Here is a 22428-nt window from a genome sequence, read left to right as displayed (position 1 = left end):
GCCTGTCCCCTCCCACAGCTCAAACACCTGTGGCTGTGCGCCCCCCACCCAGAGCCTGGAACACCCAGAGGCAGAAGCACCCAGCACCCAGTCCAGCACCCTTGTTCTCAGGTCCAGGGTCAGGGACAGAGGGGCTGCAGAGAGGAAATGGAGGCACTGGGACCCCCCCAGCCAAGCCCACTGGACCTGGGTGCTCTCAGGGGTGTCGGCACTAGCAGGGAAGCAGCCAAAGCCCTGGGCGGTCAGCGAGGGCCCCAGCACCAGCCCCCGTTTTTCCACCTCATTGGCCTGAGTGCCAAGCAAACTGAAGGAGCCCAAGACAAACTTTGTACAGCTTAGAGTTTTTATTACAACAATCATTTAAATTACAACAGTCCCCCAGAATAAAAAACAGGGCTCCACGGGCGGCCTCAAGAGGAGGCGAGCTCGGGCCCCACAGGCAGGAACGCCGTCTGACATTGCTGGAAATGCCTGGGGCCGCCCTCGAAGCCCACCAGGGCCAGTGGGAGAGGCTGACTCCCGCCCGGCTGCTCTCCCCAGGGGCGGCGAGGGCCCAGGCCTGTCAGCGTCTGGACTTTGGGAAAAGAAGAGCGCGGAGGAGAGAGAGAAACCCGTCCCCAGGATGCCAACAGACACTGAGGTGTTACGCGGCCACGGGCTGCTGCCTAGCCCGGCCTGGGTGCTGCTGGGGCCTCGGTCAGACACACCAGACACACCAGGCGGCCACAGGTCAACGGCGTGGCCTTGCCGGCTGTCGCCGTGGGCCGGGCCAAGGGCATCCGAAGTGTTCTAAGGAAATCATGATGAGAGCCCTGCTCGCAATAGACCCGGGCTCCAGGCCCACAGGCAGGCGTGGGTTTCTGAAATCCCAGCTCAGCTCTCATTCTCCACCCCCTCCCCCCCAGGGCCCCAGACTCTCGGTGGGGGAGGTGGCCGCTGGTTCTCATCCCCAGGGAGAACGGAAACGCTGTCTGTCGCCTCTCTCCCCGTCTGCGCCTGGGGCCCAGGTGCTCCTGCCAGGGCTCAGACGCTGGCCGGCTCCCTGGTGGCCGCACGGCTTGGCATTTTCCGGGCTTCCAACGCACACGCACAGCAGTTAAACAAAAAAACGAAGCCCGACAACGCTGTATAAACCTGTTATAGACCGCCACCATGCTCCTGTGCCCTGCGCCACTGTTGGAGAGTAAATCTACACGAGGGGCTGCTGACAGCAGGCAGGGGCTGCAGCCCGAGGACTCTCCCGAGCTGGGGCAGACACAGCTGGGCGCCCCCGCCATGCCTAGGGGCTGGGGTGGACACAGTGCTGGCTCCCTCAGGCCAAGGCCGCCTAAGAAGGCTGCGGCCAGCCCAGGACACCAACAGCTCAGCCTGACAGTGGAAAAAGGCAGGATTTTCGTGAGCCTGAGAAAGCCAACAAACTTTCCAAGAAGCCAAAAAAGAGTGGCCAGAGCCGGCCTCGCTGCTCTCAGGGAACCTGCAAGTCCTCGGCTGGGGCCAGCTAAGAAGCCTAAGACCCATCAGCTGTTCTGCGTGAAGGGCCCAGTGGGAGCACCTGAGGAGCTCTGGCCGGCCACGGCGGTGAGCAAGCCACCGGCTGGCTGTGGCGCCGCGGCCGTAGGCACAGAGGAGAGCCATGTGCCAGCCCGTGCAGGCGCCGACTGGGAGTGCACAGGTGCTCAGGCTTGTGCCGGGAGGGGGCACCCAGGACCCTGTGCCTAGGGGACAAGGGCCGCAGCCAAACGAAGCGCAGGTCCGGCAGAGGCCAGCGGGGGGGGCTTAACAGCAGGGGCCTGGAGGTGATCCGCGTCAGCAACACACTGGGGCTGTGGAGCTCAGTGCTGGGCCAGTGAGAAGTACCCGTGGGGTCCCTGCTGACCACAGGTGGGAGAGGCTGAGGCCGAAGGGGGCGACTGCTCTGTACCGCCACAGCCCTGCACGTCCCCCACCAGCCAGAGGACCCGGCTTTCCGGTGGCCCCGAGCCACGGACAGGCTCCCAGACGACGTGCAGGAGCCAAGCAGTGCTTCACTGCACCCCACGTCCACACCCTTGGAGATGGATGTCCTGGAGACCTGGGTGGGGTGGGCTGGCACCAGCCTTCTGGTCTCTGAGGGACTTCTGCACGTGGCTCCCTCTGCCCCCTCCCCAGACTGGACTGTTGAGGTCAGCTCTGGGCAGTGCGGGATCCCACAGTAGACAGACAGACAGACACAAACTTCTGAAAGAATGAATGCCTCTGGTCAGGAGAACCGGATCGCCCAGAGAAATCTCCACTGGCTCACAGTTCAAGGCCACTGCACAGGAAGGAGGCTGGGCTCTCCACTGGGGAAAGTCCCGGAGCCCCCAGCCAGCAGCCCCCGTGGGAGGTTCCTGGGGTGTCCAGCCATCCCGATGGTGCCAGGAGCAGCAGAGGTGGCAGATCCTGGGGAGGGGCTGCGTCCCCTGCTAGAGCTCTTCAAAGAAGGCCACTCGGGACTTGGCGCTCTGCAAGGTGAGCTGTAAGAGAGCAGAGGAGGGGTTGAGGGGCTTGGGGTCTGCTCCTGCTCACAGGCTCCCAGCTGGCCCGTGAGTCCAGGGGCACTGTTCCAGCAAGCTGGTGGCCAACCCCGGGGATTTCCAGATTTGCCCCTGAATCCAAATCAGGAGGTGACCAACACAAGCATGCCAGGAGGGACGGCTGGCGGGCAGAAAATGCCATCGGCACCGCCTTTCCAGGGGACAGGGGTCCCTGGACATCCGAGATTTTCACAGTTCCCGACTACAGAGATCCCGGAGCCGTGCTGCTGGATGGGTGACGCGAGCCTGGGGAGCTCACCCTGCTGGGGCTCAGGGGAGCTGGCTCCTCCCGCCCCCGGGGCAAGGCGACGCGGTCTGGGGCTCAAGCTTGTCCCTGCTGCTCCTGTGTTGGGCTGGCTGTGGGGGGCCAGTTCAGGCAGGGAGGATGGGGGCTCACAGGCTGTCAGCAGAGGCTCTCCCAGGAAGGACACTGACTGAGAAGGCTGGGGGGTGGGGAGGAAGAACGAAAGCTCTCACTCAGTCCCTGACTCGTGGGCCACTTCCCAGCCTCACCCTAAACAGAAGCACGTGGCACGGGACCCTCGCCCTGCTTGTCTCCCGAAGCGAGACTTGGAGTGAGACTGGGGCTTCCCAGGGGCGAGCCGCCAGGGGCAGGGGGACAGGAGAGCACACTGCTCACTTCCACTCCCCTAAGCGTGCTTGTTGGTCAGCGCGCTGCAGCCTGTGGGAGCTCAGGTGCAGGCCATATCACTAAACAGAGCAATGTGGGGCAAAGGCCAGCGCTCCACCTAAGCTCATCACCCTTGATCTCTGGGGGTGAACCAGGGGGCAGGCTAGATGGTAGGACCTATTTCCTCGACTTCTGGTAGTCTCTGATTCTGCAGAGCCCTCACAAACATCCCCCGCTCTCCAAGGGGGCAGGGGAGGGCGGCTCCAAAGCCACCACTTCACCATCCAACGAGACAGCTTGAGAGGCGCCTCTGAATCCTGCCAAATCTTTTGGCCTTGAAGTTCTGGCTAACAAGCTGAATGCAGGGAGGCATCTGAGCTGTTTTCTTCGGGGGAACCAATTTCAGGAGCCCTCTCGAAGCGCAGCGCTGATGGGCTGGGGAGAGCTTTGCTTTGTTGATCGGAGCTCCCTCCAGAAGGGAGCTGTGTGCCGACGGGTTCTCTCTCAACGCAATCAGAGCGGGGCCAGGGCTTCCGTGCCCTGTGAAAATGGGAAGCAGGAGGGTCACGGGAAGAAGGAAGAGACTGGCTGCCAGAGATCTGCCGGGGCTGGATGCTCGTGGGGGTGCAGTGTGGTTTAAATCAAACAGGCGTGAAGCCCAGTGCCTCTGCTCAGGCCCCTCCCGCACTTCCAAGAAGACCCCAAGCCCACAGCCACTCCAAGTCAGACCCAGGCACCGCTGACCGGCTGATCCAAGGCCCACGTGGGTCACTCATGCCCCGGGGCCTCAGTTTCCCACCGTGAGGTGGGGGAGGTGGCAGCCCCTCCTCCCAGGGCGCCGTGCGGAGGAACTGGGACCGCGTGCGAGGCAGTTCCGTGCCTGGCGCGTGGTGAGAACTCAGCAGCTGTGATTACTAACGGCAGCCTCTCATCTCTTCCCTCCCCCAGCTCTGCTGCTCTCCTTCCTGGGGGGCGGGGGCAGAGCAGAGCCCTCTCTGGGAGGGTGCCCAAAGGCCGGGTCACGCACAGCGCTGGTCTCCACAGCCTCCAGGCTGGGACAGGCGCTGCCCTGGGAGTCCTGGCCACTTCCCCAGGCAGGAAGCCTAGGCTGGGGGGGCCTCAGAGAGCCTCTTGCCTGTTCGTACGATGTTGGCTCCAAGAATTCCTGGATCCTTTACCCAAGCAGCGTCTGGCTGTCCCTTTGAGGTGCCAGGGGAGGGCTCTGGCTGCGCCAACAACTCCAGATTCCAGTTACTGGTGCATGCGCTTGTTAGGGTGCAAAGCTCCCTGGCGGCGGCTCAGGCTCGCCTGACGCGTAGCTTGCAGGAGCAAGAATTTGACCTCAGGGCCAAGCAAAGGCACAGAAGACCCTGACCACGCACACACAAGTAGGGAAGCGCCACAACCACACGGCCTTGGCAGCAGAGAGCCACGGTCTTCCAGAAGGCACCGAGGCTGGCAGGGGAGAAGGTGGAGCCCCTGGGTGGAGGTGGTTGAGTCCTGGCTGGGACCTGGGCTGCAAAGCGGCTGACCCCACCCCTACGTTCACCCTACAGCTCCCGGCAGTTCCAATTCCATTAGGAACCCCGAAGTCAGAGGAACTGATGGCACCGCCCACTCTCCGCTGCTGGAACCTTTTTCCACTTTCCACGTGATGGCCTCTGCCTGCTTCTACAGCAGTGGCATCCGTGGTCCCAGCCACCAAAAAGCCACCCGCAGGACAGGCATTTGACAGAGCAGTTGAGACACTGTTTCAGATACCACATACCCCATTAGGGTGCCAGGGTTCAAGTCCTGGCTCCACCCCTGGGTCCCGGTTTCCTACCAGGGAGGCTCTCGGGAGGAGGCAGTGGTGGCAGAAGCAGCTGGGTCCCTACCACCCACTTAGGAGACCCGGACTGAGTTCCCAGCTCCTGCCTTTGGCCTGGCCTAGCCCAGCCTCTCAAATAAAATAAAATAAAATAAAAATTGAAGGCCCCTCCTGGCAGGGGACACAGCAAGGAGACGAGGGGCTGCTTCCTGGAGCTGCTTTCCATAGCGCGGAGCTCGGGCGGGCCAGCAGCCCACAGCACATGCGGCAGCCCAGGGGTGTCCCCAGCTGCGGGGCACTGCTGACGGCTTCTCTGCCCTTCTCCCTGCCTGGGTGCCCCTTCACCGCCCATTCTAGAAAGCTCGCTGCCACAGTTACAGGACAGCTTACAGGCAGGAGGGAGGCGTGAGGGAGACGGCGGAGGCCAGAGGCAGTGGCCCAGCCAGCCCTTCACAGAATACACCGCCTCTGTGGGTCGACTTTGGAGACACGAAAGCCAGCACACAAGCTCCCTGCTCTCCCTGCCGCCCTCTTGAACCCCCCCCCGATGTCCGAGTCCAGCGAACGCTGCTCTGTCTCCCTGCTCAGCACGTGCCCTGGGTGTGTCTGCCCAGTCACCTCTGCTTGCTGCAGCCCCCTTCCCCTCCCCGTCCCACGTCATGCTGAGTCCCTCCCACCACCGGGATTCCACGCAGAGCCGTCTGTGCCGCCTCTGGCCACCTAGGCCCAGCCCTCCCCGCACCAGCCTTGGCTGCCTGGGGAGGACGTGGGTTCTACATGCACACTGCCGGGTGGAGCTCTAAGGCCACCTGGGAGGAGGAGGTGCCCACATTTCGGCAGGCGGTGGTCACTCTGGGAGCGGCCTCCTTTGACCCATCTTGTGGCCAAGTGGGGGGCTCTGCTGCATGTGACCGGTGACCACGTCTGCCACACATCGCATCGTCCTCCAGAACTCGCCCTCAACCAGACAGGCGCCGACCACGGGGGTCTCCGCAGCGGGGCTCAGCTTCTTGGGGAAGGCCGTAAGCCCCCAGGGCCCTGCTCGAAGTCCCCAACTCCCAGCACTCCTGCCAGTTCCCTGAAGATGACTAAAAGAACACGAAGTCTCCCTGCAAGGCACGGGGCTGACCCGCTGCTCTCTTCCAGCTGTCTCCTCACATCTGATTAGAATCAGCCGTGTGAATAATATGGGAGGAATTAAGTTCTCTCTCGCCTCAACCGGCTGTTCAAGCCTGTCACTAATCCAATTCTACTCCGAGGAGACCGACTTCCTTTTCTCTTTCTGCAGCACGTCTGTTTGTATCTCACGGGGCCCCCGAGTCCACCTGCTGGGGCCTGGCTGATCCTTCCTGCCCAGCATCAAGACTTGACCCTGGCGATCACCTTTGCCTCTACTGGCTTTCCCACCGCTCTGCTAGTTGTCTGTGACAGCCACCAGGAGACGAGGCACTTGGCAGAGACAGGAACTCCTTGCATTCCCCAAACTGCGTGTGGTGTGGCAAAGACGGACATGTCCACGCCACTGAAACAAGTCTGGATTCAGAAGAAACATCTGTCTCCTTAAAAAGACAGGAGGCTGGCTCCCGTCAACCCTAGGTAAGGGCCTGGCACCCAGCTGGCTCCCCCAGCTCAGGCACGCGATCTGCGGGCTCAGCTGGCGCCTGCTCACTGCCGCAAAATGGCCTCAGAACCTGCAGGCAGCAAGCCTGGGAGGCACCTGGTGGCAGTGGGCTGTGGAAGGCTTCCAGGGACAAGGGCTCCTCCCGTGTCAGTCTCGAGAGCGCCCCCTGCTGGAACACCACCAGAGGCAGGCTGCCACCGCTCCCAGCTCTCCTCTAAAAGTCCTTTTGGGGGAGGGATTGTTTCCCAAAGTGATGGGGGCGGGGTGTGTGGGGGGGAATAAGGAAATGTATTCCAGCACTGAGCCTGAAGCAGCAAGGCCGCTTGATTAAGAATGAATTACACTTTCATCAGCACAGGGAGAAAATTGATTCACAAGGCCGCATTGTGATCATCTTGTTCCTAAAGCAAAGGCGGGGGGGGGGGGGCAGGACACAGAGCTACTTCGGCTAGCAGTGGCGAGAGAAAGGAAGCTCCGCAATTAAGCGGGGAGAGCAAAACTAATCAGAGCTCCAGGACTCCTTCAACTGGTCCCCGGGGGGCCTCGCCGCCATCCGCTCATCCCAAGGGAGGAGAGAGGAGGGTGGGAAGGGGCCGTCTAATTCCTTTTAAATGATAAGCCCCACAGTGCCGAACCCATTTTAGATACTAACCTAATAACTCCCGACGCGGAGACTCTGCTTGTCCCATAAAAATGCGGAGGAATTGCAATGCAAGCCCTGAAATCATGTTATACTTCCTCTCTCCACCACCACATACTGAAAATGAAGGAGCGGGGGAGGGCTGAGATGCAAAAGGACATGCAGATTCTCTGGCGCGTGGATGCACAGGAGACGGCGGAGTCCAGAGCAGGAAGGTGACAGCCAGCTCCTGCAGCAGCAAATTCGAGCAGAACCTCCGGGTGTGGGGGGTGAGAGACAGTCCCTCTTCCCGGTGGGAGCCAAGTGGGGAGGGTGGCTGTTGTCAAGTGGCCAGACGAAGCCCTGCTGCAGCCTTGCTAGGGACAGCTTTGCACCCCGATGCCATCTGGAGACGTGCACAGGGAGCGAGCCATCCACACACTTCTCCCTAAACAGGGCTGGGATGAAGGGCCAAGTCCATCCCAGTGAACAAATCCAATTTGGGATTAGCTGCTTGATCTGCTCTGGAGAGAAATCAGCCAGGGAAACCCGGGGCAGGGGCAGGGTTGGGGGGCTTTTGTGTGCTAATGCTTTAGGGACTGAGAGCCGCGGGAAGACGCCTGGAACTGTGTCTGCCTGTCTCCAGCTGGCCCGGTGATGCTGGTGGGGGCCTTTGGCTACTCCGTGCCTCCACCCGACAGACTGACTAATGGGCCCGCTTCACCTCAGTGGGCAGGTGGGAGGCTCACTGGTATCGGCCGAGCGCTCTGGGTGAGTACCTCAGGAAAAAGGTGCAGAGATCCTGCTACTGATGCTGTTTAAAAACTGCCCACATTGCAAGAGAAATCATGGCAAAGATCACGAGACACAACCTGGAGCTTCCAGAACGAGTCTGCATCCCGCTCTCCCCTCCCACCAGTGCGGTGACAGAGCAGGCGCAGGCGCAGGTGGAGCGCTGCACGGGACACCTCTCAGCGCCCAGGTGCCACACAGGGCGCCTCCCTGCCTCTAGTAAGGCCCAGCAGTGTCCTCGGGCACTTCCCAAGAGTGGGCTCCCAGGCTCAGGAACCCCCCCAGAGAGCTTGACCTGACTGAAACAGCAGCAGGGCCTGGGCGCTGGGAAAGAGGCCAGGAGGACCTTGTATACAGAGAGCCACTGGAAACAAGGAAGAAAGCTATAAGCCCACAACAGGAGACACCTGGAAATTCAGTGCACATGTGTGTGTGCGGGGGTGAGCCCAGGGCATCACACCCAGGAGCAGCATTCCAGAGACTGGCCCGTGGCTCCCAATGCCTTCAAGAGCTTCCACAGAGCCAGGAGCCAGAAGGACTTGGGTAGCCCTGCCATTTCTTCTAGGGCTCTACGCCCACATCCGGTGCTGCCAGCGCACCCGCTCCCCACTCTTTCTTTTCTCCTTCCTGCCTCTGCTGTGTTTCAGCCACAACAACGATGACGAGAAGGTTCTAGAGCCCGGGAGCCAGTGCCGCTTGCTTTTTATTTTTCTCTGTGTGTGTGTCAGGGCCGAAGGTACTTTAGCAGTTAATGCCCAGTCCCTGAAGCAAGCAGAGCCACTCGGCCCAGGGGGGACAGAAGGGGGCCGGGCGTGTTGACCACATATTAAACACATGGTTTAGCAGCTGGCTCCAAGACGGGCGCTGCAGACTGAGGGCCAGCAGGAAGGCTCTGCCAACAGTCGTAACCGTGGGAGACGCCTTTCACGCGTCTGCCGTCTCTCCCCGTGATGTATCCCTGCCCGGGTCTTCTTGGAGTTCTACTTCACCAGCCCTGCGGCTGCAAGGGGAGCCCGCACAAACGGAAGATGACATTGGGCTTTTACGTCTCCGAGATCCAAGAGAGGCGGCTGCAGCCTCGCAGAAATGTCAAGGCCCCTCTCCTCCCGACCCTGCCCCGGACCACGGCTGGTCTTTGACAGTTCAAACCATCGCCTAATGAAATCAGCTCTCCAAGCTCCACCAGCTCCATGATTTCTCATCATGTCAGTTTCCTTTGAAACCCTCGGCTCCCTCGGAGAGCACTGGAAGGACGGCTTGTCTGCTGGCCAGCTCAGGACTGAGATTGAAACCGGTCTCTTGAGAGGGATGAAAGCAAGACTCTGAAGTGTGCAAGCTCCAGGCCCACAGTTCCCCCTCCAAGATAAAACACGGCGAAGCCACACCTGGCCACTGCTGCTGTCATCAGTTCAGAGGCCTAGGGCAAGACGCCTGCGTCCCTCTACTGCAGCCAGACCACCAGGCTCAGATGCCAGAACTCACATAGCTCCCCGGGAGGAACTAAGCACACCCAGGTTCACCCGGGGTGCTTTTTGATCACTAGTGCCACTGACTCAGATGCAAATGTCGCACCAGTTACGCTGCTCATGAATTGGGAAAAGCGGAAATGCAGGGGAGTGAGCAGGAGAAACATACGCTCTCGCAAGCCCAAGTCAGATATCAGGAGGAACCGGCAAGTGTGGCTTTTGAACCACATGGCCACAAACACACTGAATGAATAAGCTTCTCACCAGGGTGGGCGTAAACGTGGCCGCACAGCCCATGACACCTCCCTCCTCCCTGGCCACGGGCTGGCCAGCAGCTTGGTTTCGGCCCTCCCTAAGCAACCTGCGACCCCTATTCAGTCCTCACAACAGTCCTGGGGGCAAGGACCATTTTGCAGGTGAAGACACTGGGCCTCAGGAGAGGCTAAGAACTGTGAACTAAGTGACACAGCAGTGGTGACCCTGGCTAACCAGGCCGGACCTGCTCTCGGCATTTCAGAAGGTGGCAGTGACCTTGGTACACCCCTTGAATTAGCTTTCGTGTTATCCACTGCCCAAGTCTAGAAAATGGAACTTGCCTCAAACCTCTTGTGCAGCAAAAAACAGCCGCTATTTAATCTAGTGATGCTGAGAGAACCGCAGTCACATTAAAAGCTAAATCCATGCTTTCATTAACCCTTGATTAACCAGGGTTCTTGATTGATTGGAGCCCAGCAGCCTGCTTTGAGAACAGGTTCACATCAAGACACGAAAATGCATGAATGAGCGAATGCGCCCGTTTACGTCCTAGGAGTAGGAAAAATCTAAGTGAAAATGAAGCGTCCTGTGTCTGTAAGAGCTCAGTGAGAACCGACGGGAGAGCCAGGGCTGTGCTGTAACAGGAAGAAGAAATCGCATTCAGGTGGACAGCGGAGTCGAGGGAAGGGCTGAAACAAAGTGCAGCTTTCTGCCTGGCCCTGCGTTAGCCAAGTGTTCAGCGCTCCAAGGTGGGTCCACCCTGGGGTGTTCTGGGTGTCTCAGGGCTACTGCAGGAGCAGATCCACCCGGCCTCCCCTTCTAAGGCCGCTCATCACGGCCCTGCTCAGAGCCGGGGAACCAACACCAAGGTGGGATTTGGAAGCTGAAGAAACGGGAGCCCACTCAACAGAACGATCACACCAGAGGCAGGGTTCACACCATGGTCCTCGGAACCACTCACAGTGTGAGCCCACCTTGTGGGACCCCACTGCTAACCTCTCTGACTGGCATAACCACCACAAATGGGATTTCTTTCACGTCGGATCTCTTCAGTAGAAAGCTTCCAATGAGCTTGTCCTACCCCCCAAAACCTGAGGTGAGGACTCCCACGGGCGTAGCCCACGTTGCTGTCCGATGGCACTGGGCTTCCTGACATGGCACTGCTGCGGATTATTAGGTGAGAAGCAGGGGGAGGAGGTCACGTTATAACTGGGCAAAAACAGTTCTCTCCACGGCCTAGGGCATATGGGGAGAGGGAGGAGCTGCTGTGGGGAGAAAGTAGGCACCACTCAATTAACTTCCTGCACAGCCACTGCCTGCCCCTCTCCCAGTGTCTGCGACTGCACTGCTCCGGGGGAGTGCCCTGTGGCCACCTCTCGCTCCCTCCTGTGGCAGCACTGTGCTCGGACAGACCCCCGTGCTCGGAAAGGCCTATGTGCACAAACGAGCGTCCATTCTGTGACCAGAGGCTGCCAGGTGTGACCACGGGGTGGCAGAGCTCATCACCACAGGAGAGGCCATGATCTTGAGTGAAAGACCCCATTCTCATGCTAGGGTTATCTGTCTAAGGAATAGGCCACCAAGACACAGGACTTTAAGACAGACCTGACTGGACAAGAAGCCATGACCTTCCCCAGCCCAACAATGTCACCAGATGGACAGGACAACCTACAGCCCCGGGACATGCTCTTCAGAACGAGGCAGCCCTCCGGGGCCCTGGACACCTGCTCTCAGACTCAAAGCATGCTGCGGCCAGTACCCAGGCACACCTGCCCTCAGGAGGGCTTGGCGTGGCCCGGGGACAAAGACAGGCAAGCTCATGCATGGGTTAGTATCACAGAGGGCAGGACCATCACCACACACAGAGTACCTGCAACAGCCTACTTTGAGGGCTCAAATGCAGATAGGTCTTCTGCCTTGGGCTTGAGGCTAAACCAGCAAAATAAAATGAAGAAAAACAAAAACACACCCTGTGATATCGACAATGCCACATTTGCAAAATGCTCAGACAGGCCTGAAATGGTGACCCGTGACTTCGCTGGTTTGCTTTTCTGGCTTGGAGAGGAGTCTCTCTGGGCTCAAGACGACACTCTTCCTGGTGTCCACATGAGCGGGGGCGAGGGGGAGCGGGCAGGGGATGGGGCCCGAGGCAGCCCCTGCCCAAGGCTGACCAGCTTCCTGGCCCACTCATTGTTTTCCCTCTTTGCTTAGTGGCTGGGCTTCCCTTTAGTTCCCCACTTGCTGTTTCGTAACTTCATTTTGGAAGGGAAACCCAGGAAATTAGAGAAGCCAGAAGACAGAGGAATGTGGCATGTGGAAATGCCTTTCCTCCTAGGTTATTCTATTAAAGGAGTTCTCTATCCAGTGCCAATTGTAACTGGAGTCAAGAGACGGAAGGCAGGGCTTCCGTTGTACCCATCTCTCAGAGTTTTTAGATACAGCTTTACCACTACAATCAGATGGAAACCGTTTTAAACATTAACAGAAAGAGTAAAAAATTAACTCTATCAATCATTATTTAAACTCAAGAAACAGCCTCATCTTAATGACACCAATTTTATAGGTGTTACTGTGATCCTGGGCTATCTGTTACCATCAGAGCACCAACTGGCAAGAGATGACTTTTCTGCTTTGCCCGAATAAACCAAGTATACTCTTGAGCTGATAATTAGCATGGAATTTAACTTCTGAGTGTCTAAGATGCCTAAAGCTCAATATACCACTGGAAAAAGATAGGAAATTGTTAGCAACGTAAATGAAGTCTCATTTTTTAAAACACTGCTTCTCCTAGACACTTCCTTTTATGTTTGAAAGAAGTTAAAAATTCAGAATTTGCTTCCTAAATCAAGAACAGAATTTTATAGCCTTTGCCACTTAAAAACACAAAAAGTCTAGCGGGGAGTCTGTTCTCAGCAGCCTCCATTTCATTTTGCTTTCTCATTAAGCAAGGAAGCTCCCTGGGCATAACTCCCTTTGGCTTAAAAGACAGAACCACTTTACTGCTAAGTGATGGATCAAAACCCGTCCTCTAACGGGCATTCATTTCATCAGAGCTTTTAACACAAGCTTCACTTCCATCAAGTCAATGGGTTCATGGTCACTGGCAGATTAAATTCCCTTTCTGGCAGGAGTCGAAAAATTTCCTTAACTAAGGACATATGAAAAATGACAACAGCCTAATGACTCGGCTACTGAGGGACCAGATGCCAACCTCACATTTCATTAATGATTGCCCTGATCAGCAGAAGCCGAGAGACTGCGGGTACCTTCTTGATGGTATTGTGCTTGCTGCTGGTGCCGCCCCGGTCAGAGTTCTCGTTGTGCAGGATGTCCAAAGCCGTCTCCCTCTCTTTGAGCTTCAGGGCCTCGATCTCGGTCTTGAGTTCATTGAGCTGCTCCTGCAGATGCTTGCTCTTTTCCAAGTATTCCACTCTGTGGCAGGAGACATTGTGTTATCATTGCTTGGGCCAACAGTGAGACGGGGCTGAGCTGCTGCTTGGGGTAGGATCCAGGGGTTCACCTCTCTACTTGGCCACTCAAGGGCTGTGGGAGCCAGGCTGGGTGCTTCACTGTGAGGAGTCTATTTCCTCATTGGTCAATTGAGATAACGGTCCTGGGGCTGTGGTCAAGACTTAGAGAATGAAAGTGCAAACCCTGAGCGCTCTACAAATACCAGCTGTCATCCATAGTTTTTAGTTCTGCACAAAAAACAACACAGGAAACACATGCTTCTTGGCACCGAAAACAATCTCCTTGTCTCGCACCAGTAATTCAAGGGACAGCCACGACCGCACCTCCAGTTTGTTCTGAGACTTCATCTCCAAAAGATGACAGAAGCTCACTTGGCCAACAAGAAAGAACAGGTGCCCACCCTCACCAGCAGGGACATGCACTAAGCAATGGCACCTTTGATGGTGCAAATCAGGACACTACTTATGAAGTAACCAACACAAGGCCATGGTCGGCAAAACCATGTGACAGAAACATCCAGGAACATTCTACAGGGATCACCATGGCGTGTCTACAGACTTGGTCAGCATGTGTGAGGGTGATGAGTGAACGTGTGTCTTCAAAATTCCTGTGTTGAAACAGAATCATCAGTGTGGAGCTGTCGGGAGGTGATCAGGTCAAAAGGATACACACAGCCCTCGGGAATGGGATTAGTGCCCTTTACAAAAGAGGCTCCAGAGAGACCCCTGACCCCTTCCAACGTGCGAGAACACAGCAGGAAGGCACCTCGTATGAGCCAAGAAGAGGGACCTCACCAGACTCCCAGTTTGCTGGCGCCCTGATCTTGGACTTGCCCCTTCCAGAACTAAGGACTAATTTCTGTTGTTTATAAGGCACCCAGACTCTGGTATTTTGTTATAGCAGCCTGAAGGGACCAGACAGAAAATACAAACTCTACAAAAGCAGATGGCAGTACAGAATGTGGCCTCCTCACACTGATCACGCGTATCTGGACAACTGAGCAGAGACCACACAGCAGACACCACTGTGACAGGCTCTGGTCCCTTGGCTCCTGAGCTATCCCCTGGGCATGAGGGCCCACAGAGGATCCCAGCTAGGCCTGTGGTGGCCCATGCTGGACTCCAGAGACCCTTTCCTCAGGGGGTCATCCTGAGGATGCTACGTGTGCTGGAAGCACACAGGCTAGCGTCAGATGGGTGAGGTCTAAAACCCTGCTCTATCCATCAGCTGTGGGAATTTACGAAACTCTAAATCTATGCTCTCATTCATACAAAATGGGAACACTAAAACCTACCCTCGATGTCAGTTTGAAGGTTGTTAGTAGGAACTATTTTTTTTTCTTTTTCTTTTTTTTAAAGATTTATTTATTTATTTGAGAGAGAGAGAAAGAGAGGTCTTCCATCCACTGGTTCACTCCCCAAATGGCCTTAAAGGCTGGAGATGTGCTGATCCAAAGCCCTGAGCCAGGAGCTTCTTCCAGGTCTCCCACGTGGGTGCAGGGGCCCAAGCACTTGGGCCATTCTCCACTGCTTTCTCAGGCCATAGCAGAGAGCTGGATCGGAAGTGGAGCAGCCATGATTCGAACCAGCGCCCTTATCAGATGCCAACACTGCAGTTGCGGCTTTAAACGCTACACCACGGCGCCGGCCCCAGTTAGAAGGAATTAAATGCAACTGCAGCTAAATTGAGCGCAGGCACCCAATCTGTGGGAGTGACTGGGACAGCTCCCTGGCAAGCTGGGGCACAGTCAGCCAGCTCACCTCCGGCCCTGGGAATGCAGGGACCTTCACTGGGACTTGCCCTGTGGTGGGCATCCTTTCCATCTCCGAGTGGGAACGGAAGTGGAGGGCGGCTTGGCAGGAGCCGCTGCGGTCAGGGCATGCCAGGCTCTGCTCGGGCCGCTCCATACGGCACAGCTGGCCCCATCTGCCTTTTCTCAGCCCCGAGCTGGAACTGCTGCTCTCACCTTAGTTCTAGAAATGGGGACCACAGCAGATCCCAGCCACTGGTGAATACAATGAGGAGACGACAGCTGTCTGATCCTGAGACCCCCGACAACCCAGTCCCAGGCCCTAATGGGTCCGGGTCTTTTTTATCCTGGAAGACTGCATGTTCATCTGCAGTCCTTCCTTTCTGATTGGGAACTGCTTGCTCCAGTGGTGAGAACAGAGCAAACATCTGCAGGCACCAGTGACACACAGGCCGCTGGGAGACCCTGCAAGTCTCCAGGCCCAGAGCCACTTGCTGCCATTCCCGGCTGCCCTGAGCAGGGCACAGGGGCTACGTACTTCTCCTTCTCTATCTCCATGGAAAGTCGCTTCATGTCAGTATCCTTGAAGTCAAAAGACAGACTGTCGCCGATGAGGTTGAAGCTCGGTATGTCAGGAGGCAGCGGTGCTGGAATGGGGTTCATGGGCTGGTAATAAGAAATCTCAGGTTAGGAGGTTTGTGTGACACAAGAACGGAGGGACACTGCTGTGTTAACAACCCACCCTCTGGCAGCCACCGAGGCAAGGGCATGGCTGAGTCCCGCCCACGGCGACACCAAGCCCCACCCTTCTCCGTCCACTGACATCAACAGTCCCAAAGAACCCACGTCCAGGCAAATCCTGTTCTGCCATTCCCCTTGCTCCTTCGAATCACAAACACCAACTCCTACTTGCACTTTCACTTAGGAGGTGCCCAGGCCCTGTGCCAGACGCTAGAGATGCAGAGAACACAGGGACCCTGGCTTTGGGTCCTCTTCAGGAACTGGGTGTGTTCACAAATCATCACAGGTCAGAAAGTTAAACATCACAGCCACAGGGTGAGCCAGAGGCTGGGGGGTGGAGCAGGGAGGATAGAAAGGAGGTTGCTTCTACTAGAGCCAGAGAATGTGCCAGAAACAGAGGTTTGCCAATCAGAGGCAGGACAGCGGGCAGGGCCGAGTGTCCAGCAGGACACTGCTGTCTCCCCACTGCCCATGTGGGAGGAGGGCATGAGACTGGCCCAGACCAGGGAGGTTCCACCTGCACACTGACGTAGACTGTAACTCTACCTCTCAAATTAATAAATCTTTTTAAAAAATGTATTTATTTGAAAGGCAGAAAAACAGAGAGAGACACACATACACACAGAGACAGATCTACCATCTGCTGGTTCACTCCCCAAATGGTCACAACAGCCAGGTCTGGGCTGGGCAGAATCCAGCAGCCAGGAGCTCCATCTTGGTCTCCCACATAGGTGGCAGGGGCCCAAGCACTTGGGCTGTTCCTCTGCTGCCTTCCCAGAATGCACTAGCCAGAAGCTTTAGGTGGGAAGTAGACTAGCCAAGACTGGAATCAGCGCTCCAATATGGGATTCTGCATCACAATTTAACCCGCTGAGGCTGGCGCTGTGGCACAATGGGTTAATGCCCTGGCCTGAAGCGCTGGCATCCCATGTGGGCACTGGTTCAAGTCCCGGCTGCTCCACTTCTGGTCCAGCTCTCTGGCCTGGGAAACTGCAGAAGATGGCCCATCTGCATGGGAGACCTGCACCTGCATGGGAGACCTGGAAGAAGCTCCTGGCTTCAGATCGGCACAGCTCCAGCCATTGCAGCCAATTGGGGAGTGAACCAATGGATGGAAGTCCTCTCTCTCTCTCTCTCTCTCTCTCTCTCTCTCTCTGCGTAACTCTTTCAAATAAAATAATATCTTAAAAAAAAAAAAAATTTAACCTGCTGTACCACAATGCCAGCCCAGGAATGTCCTGTTTTCTCATGGTGATGCTGGGTATATGGGCGTATTTTCTTTGTGAAATTCACTAAGCTGTACAGTTATAACTTGCACTTCTCTGTATGTTACATTTCATAAAAATGTCTAGAAAAGATGAGTTCAACTGCTACGCCACTGGCGAGAGCATAAACTAGTACCACGACTTTGGAGAGTATCAAAATTGAAGGCCTGACCCCATGTGTCTACCAATAAATCCACCCGATGAGATTTGTGTTCAAGGATGTGCAGTACAGCTTTGCTCAAAATTGCAAAAGAGAACAGATGAGATGCTCACCCATAAGGGGCTGGTTAGATGAGTTACAACCCATCCACACAACACAATATGGGTACAAAGCTGATCTGAATGATCTCTTCTAGGATTTATCGCAAGTAGAAAGAGCAGTTAGAAATCTGCATAACATTTGCTCCAGTGTGGCTTTGTTTAAAGATTCATTTTACTTGTTTGAAAGACAAAGTCACATAGAGGGAGAGGCAGCAAGAGAGAGAGAGATCTTCTGCCTGCTGTTTCACTCCCCAAATGGTCATAATGGCCAGGGCTGGACAAGCCAAAGCCAGGAACCTAGAACTCCATCTGGGTCTCCCAAGTGGGTGCAGGGGCCCAAGAACTTGGGCCATCTTCTGCTGCTTTCCCAGGTGCATTAGCAGGGAGCTGGATTGGAAGTGGAGCAGCTGGGACTCTAACCAGGGCCCTCATGGGGTGCTGGAGCTGCAGGCAACAGCTTAATCTGCTGTGCCACAAAGCTAGCCTCGGTGTGTGTGGTAAACACATACGTACATCTCAGATGTACAGCCCAGCTGAGCCCTGCAACAATTCCATTCCCAGCTGCCACCTGCTTATGACCACCTGAGAGACCCCGAGCAAGGACATCGGCCATCAGCCCAGCCAGCCACGAGAGGCAATAACAAATGGAGCCACAGGTTGGCTTGGGGTGGTGTGTGGTACATCAACAGACAACCAGAACACATGGCAAAAGAAACCTGCCCGTGTTTCCCCCACCTCAAGCCCTGGACATCTCATGTTCTAGTGGCCTGTGTATGGACGTACAGTGTGTGTGTGTGTGTGTGTGTGTGTGTACAGGTGCACATGCGCCACAAGTGTATCTGCATTCTCCCTGGAATGTCCTGTCACCTTTCCCACCTGGCTAGTTCCTGCTCCCTCCAAGAGTCAGCTGAGCTTCTTTCCTGCCCGTCACGCTGGGCTACGCCTCCTGCTCCAGGCACCGCGCATGCTGTCCGAATACACACTGCCAACTGTGTGGTAGCAGTGGGCAGGGACAGGTGTGCAAGTGCTTGCCGCACTAATGCAGAGGAGAGGACAGGAGGAAGGCTCTCATCGTGCCGTGACCCCATTTAATGGAAGTCACCACCTTGACCGAAAACGAGGTTGGCAGCTGGTCCTGCAGGGCAGTAATTCACTCTGAGTCATAGTCAGTCCTTCCCAGAACTACAGTGATGGCGCACAGCACGGCTATGGCGTGGAGATTACCTTGGGTGTCCCCCAGAGGCCCATGTGTTCAAGGCTTGTCTCCCAAGTCTTAGGTTAATAGCACTAACAGGTGGAACCTTACCTAGTTCTGGTGTTAGGGGTGGGGCCTCAGGGAAAGGACTGGATTGGATTAAGCTGTTGAAGTACAGCCCCATGATCAAATCACGGAGGCTTCCTTGGGACAGATACACACGGTCGCTCGTGCTATGAGATGCTCTGGCTACCTCGTGACTGCCAGCAAGAACACCATCCCCAGATGTGGAACCAGTGGGGCTACTCGGCCCTGGACTATGAGCCTCCAAATTCCACAAACCAGAATCCACCTCCTTCCTTCCTCAGGAGGTTGTCTACAGTGCTTCACTGTAGTAATGAAAAGCTGACTAGCACAGACATACACTGGCAGTTGGGGACTGTATTCAGTTCAGCATTAGGAGGCCAGAGAGAAAGTTCTCTTTAGGGTAACTTAGCACTACATTCTGGAGTTGGAAAACTTTCAGAACTGGAAAATGCCCTGTGGCAACTGGAGAGAGAACTGATAGTCCAAGGCCACATGGTGGACCAGGGACCTTCTAGCCAGGCCCCACTGCGGGCTGTCTGTACCCTTGCTCAGCCAGGCTTTTGCTTGAATGGTCCCCCAAAGGCACCACCAGACGAACCCAAGGTGGGACAGTGAGGTCTCCAGGTCTGAAGCAGCCAGAGGTGGGTGGCCCCCACCCAAGCTCACCGGGTACGTGGGCTTGGTGGCGATTTCCAGGAGCTTCTGCTTGGCTCTTCGCTCGGCCTCACGGGCTTCCTGCAGGTCCTGCTTCAGCTGATCTGCCTCCTTGGCCCTGCAAGGAAGGAGGAGCCGTGAGCCACACAGAGGACAGGAGCAGGGCAGTGACCCATCCCCGCCCCAAGGGGAGGGACCTGGGTTAACCCTGCGGACAGCACCTGACAGGCAAACAAGGCCGGGGAGGGGGGGGGATATTTACAGGAAATCAGAACCTTCCCAAGCAAGGACAACATTCCTGGGCATTATTCATTGCAACTGGGAAATCTGACTGACTGGGGAGAGCGCAGCAGCCAGTGGGGACAAGAGCCAAGATAAAGAACCTCCGCAGTGGACGGAGAGGGAGAGGGGGGAGGGGAGGGGAGGGCCAGGCCTTCCCTGCTTCATCCTGGGTGGGAATGGGCTGGGTAAAGAAAGAGCGTGGGGGATCAAAGGCCTTTCGTTTCCGTTTTCATTTTTATCTGGAGAGTGATCCTATCGGCTGTTCGTTCCCCCACATGCCCACAATAGCCTGGGTTGGGCTGAAGCAGGGAACTCAATTCAGGTTTCTAATGTGGGTGGCAGGGACCCAACGACTCGAGCCATCACCACTGCCTCCCAGGGTCCACACTGGCAGGAGGCTGAGCCAGGAGCCGGAGCCAGAACTGAACCAAGGTACTCTGATGTGGGACGCAGGTATCTTAACCGGCATCTCTATCCCCAGGCTACACCTCTGCCCTGGGATCAAAGGTCTTACACTGGATCACAAGGGGCAGGAGAGGAAAGAAGAGCTTCTTTGCAGCCCCCAAGTCAAATACTGGGGGGGCAATCACCCATTTTCTCAGGCAGATCAGCCCCACCCCTGAGGGCGCTGGCACCTGGGTACAGATCCTACCCCTGCAGGACACAGGCTGGGCGTGGCATGTAAGTCCTGGCTGGCACGGGGACCTGGCCCCGTATGCATCACTCACAGGGGGATGTAGCCCAGACACAGAAAAAAAGGAACTCAGGACTGGCCACAGGGAACCACGTGCCCAGAATGCCAGGCACAGAATGGTGAGGAAAATGGTAGTGACTGCACCTTGGGAGCTGAGGGCCAAATGCAAATGTTCTAAATCCACAGAGCCAGATGCTGTGGGGAATTGCGCCAGTGTGTATCTGCAGCCTGGCAGGCCCAGAACAAGCCAGGGCCTGGAACATCTCTCAGAAGAACAGACAGCAGCCCCAAAGAGGACCCTGCCAAGGAAGCCGCAGGGAAGCGGGGCCCACTGTCCCCCGGAGCCTGAGCACCGTGCCTTTCCCGAGTCCTTCCCAGAGGAAAAGGGAAAGGAACCATTTTTTCTTTCTTTTCTCTCTCTTTTTATTAATGCAAAGAGTCTCCTCATATCTCTCCAGCTAAAAGCAGCCTGTGGCATGCTCAATGGCTCGGCACACACGGCCTATCAGAGAGGCAGCAGCGTGACCAGGGAGGCCCACTGGGCAAGAGAAGTGTTTCAGTGCCCTCCAAACAGCGCCAGGCCCTGCTCATCTGTCAGACACAGATGCAGCTTGGGCACAGTTGCTGGAGAGTTTGGCCTCAGCAGGGGCAGCACCTTGCTGGGCCCCAGCACCCACGACCCCTGACCCCGTGACCTCACCTCCGCTCTGACTCCTCCGCCATCTTCAGCGCCAGCACCTCGGCCTCTAGCACCTTCTGCTCCATCAGGCGCTTTTCCTCCTCTGTCCTAATGGCCGTGGCCTTGATGCGCTGCATCTCCTGCTCAGCCTCGGCGGCCTTCTGTGCCAAGAGTTTAGCCTCCTCCTCCGTGATCTGGGCCTTTTCAGCCAACAGGTCAGCTGTCTCCTCGGACCGCATCTGGTGAGAATGTGCCCCTCAGTGAGAGTGGGAGTCACTACCCATCCTCTACCCAGACCCAGCCTCTGGCCGTCATTTAGCAAGAACCTGAAGCTGGGACTCGGGGGACCCAGCAGCCTGTGGGCAACAGATGACAGGTCATGCCCCCAACGTCTCAATCCATGGGAGCGACAACAAAGAGGGCCATTCTACAGCCCCTACTCCAGCTGAGTCTTATGCATTATGACAGGGAGAGTGTGGGGAGCAACTCGGACTATACTGTTACTGGAATTAGGACTTATTCTGTGCATCTGCTCTCCCACAATATGGCGCTGGGAGAGAAGAAAACAGCTTCTACACAGCTGCCTCCAGTTCAGCCAATAAACTGTAGGACTTGCTCCTGATTGGAGGAGAGCAGCGTACTCGGCGTGTGGGCAGCCGAGTTGGGATTGGCGGAGGAGGACTATAAAGGAGGAGAGAGACGGCATGCACCAGGAACATCTAAGGGAACACTTGTGCAGCCCCCGAGAGAGCCGGCCGGCGGTGTGCTGCTCCCCTGCAGAAGTGGGGAATGTGGCCAGGGGGAACCGCCCTTCCACGGAGGTGGAAGGGACAGTAGCCAACCCGGGAAGAACCAGCAGTAAACCCGGGGAGGGCCGAGCAGACGAAAGAACAGCGCAGGGTCTAGTGTCGTTCCTCCACGAAGAGGGGGAGCGACATAATGGTGCCGTGACTCGGATATGAAGCTTAGGCAGGGTTTAGTGTCGTTCCTCCATGAAGAGGGGGAGCGACATAATGGTGCCGTGACTCGGATATGAAGCCTAGGCAGGGCTTAGTGTCGTTCCTCCACGAAGAGGGGGAGCGACAGGAGAGTGGGAGAGGGGGAGAGAGGAAGAGAGGGAGAGGAGAGGGTTCACTCTCCAAATGCCTGGAATAGCTGGTGCTAGGCTGGGTAAAGCTGGAAACAATGCAGGTCTCCCACACTGGTGGCTGGAACCCAACTACTTGGCCCATTGCCACTGCCTCCAGGGTCTGTATGAGCAGGAAGCTGGAGCCAGAAGCCAGGGCTGGGATGTGGGCATCTTAACTGCTAGGCCAATGCCTGTCCTCCTGCAGACATTAACAAAAGAAAATTTATTTACTTATATTTTGAAAGGTAGTTACAGAGAGGGAGAGAGGGGTGTCTTCCATTTGCTGGTTCACTCCCCAAATGGCTGCAATGGCTGGGGCTGGGCCAGGCCAAAGCCAGGAGTCTGGCACTCCATCCAGGTTCCTGGAGACATTTTTGATTGTTGCAAAAGGAAGGAGAGGAGGGAGGTGTCACTGGTATCTGGCAGAGTTCAGGCCCCATGACCCAGAACGAACAGCCCCAAACAGTGGTA

At 56.5% G+C, this 22428-nt stretch overlaps 1 protein-coding gene across 5 annotated transcripts in view; it reads right to left on the bottom strand.

The window, feature by feature from the left end:
* Window positions 1-325: 325 nt before the first annotated feature.
* The window catches only part of NF2 (NF2, moesin-ezrin-radixin like (MERLIN) tumor suppressor), an 89453-nt gene continuing 67350 nt past the window's right edge, over window positions 326-22428 (bottom strand). For 2 of the 5 annotated variants that reach the window (XM_002721163.5, XM_070065784.1), the window contains 6 exons: window positions 20850-21067; window positions 19186-19291; window positions 15509-15636; window positions 13016-13181; window positions 11620-11678; window positions 326-2495 (listed from right to left, as the gene is read on the bottom strand). In XM_002721163.5, the coding sequence (XP_002721209.1) occupies window positions 11643-11678; window positions 13016-13181; window positions 15509-15636; window positions 19186-19291; window positions 20850-21067 (654 nt within the window). In that variant the 3' untranslated portion in view covers window positions 326-2495; window positions 11620-11642. Of the gene's footprint in view, window positions 2496-10366; window positions 10385-11619; window positions 11679-13015; window positions 13182-15508; window positions 15637-19185; window positions 19292-20849; window positions 21068-22428 lie in introns of those variants that run through there. The other 3 variants (XM_008274683.4, XM_070065783.1, XM_070065782.1) reach the window with 2 other exon arrangements.

This window comes from Oryctolagus cuniculus, chromosome 21, assembly GCF_964237555.1.
Source record: "Oryctolagus cuniculus chromosome 21, mOryCun1.1, whole genome shotgun sequence".
NCBI lineage: Eukaryota > Metazoa > Chordata > Mammalia > Lagomorpha > Leporidae > Oryctolagus > Oryctolagus cuniculus.
This window is presented reverse-complemented; position numbering and strand designations above follow the sequence as displayed.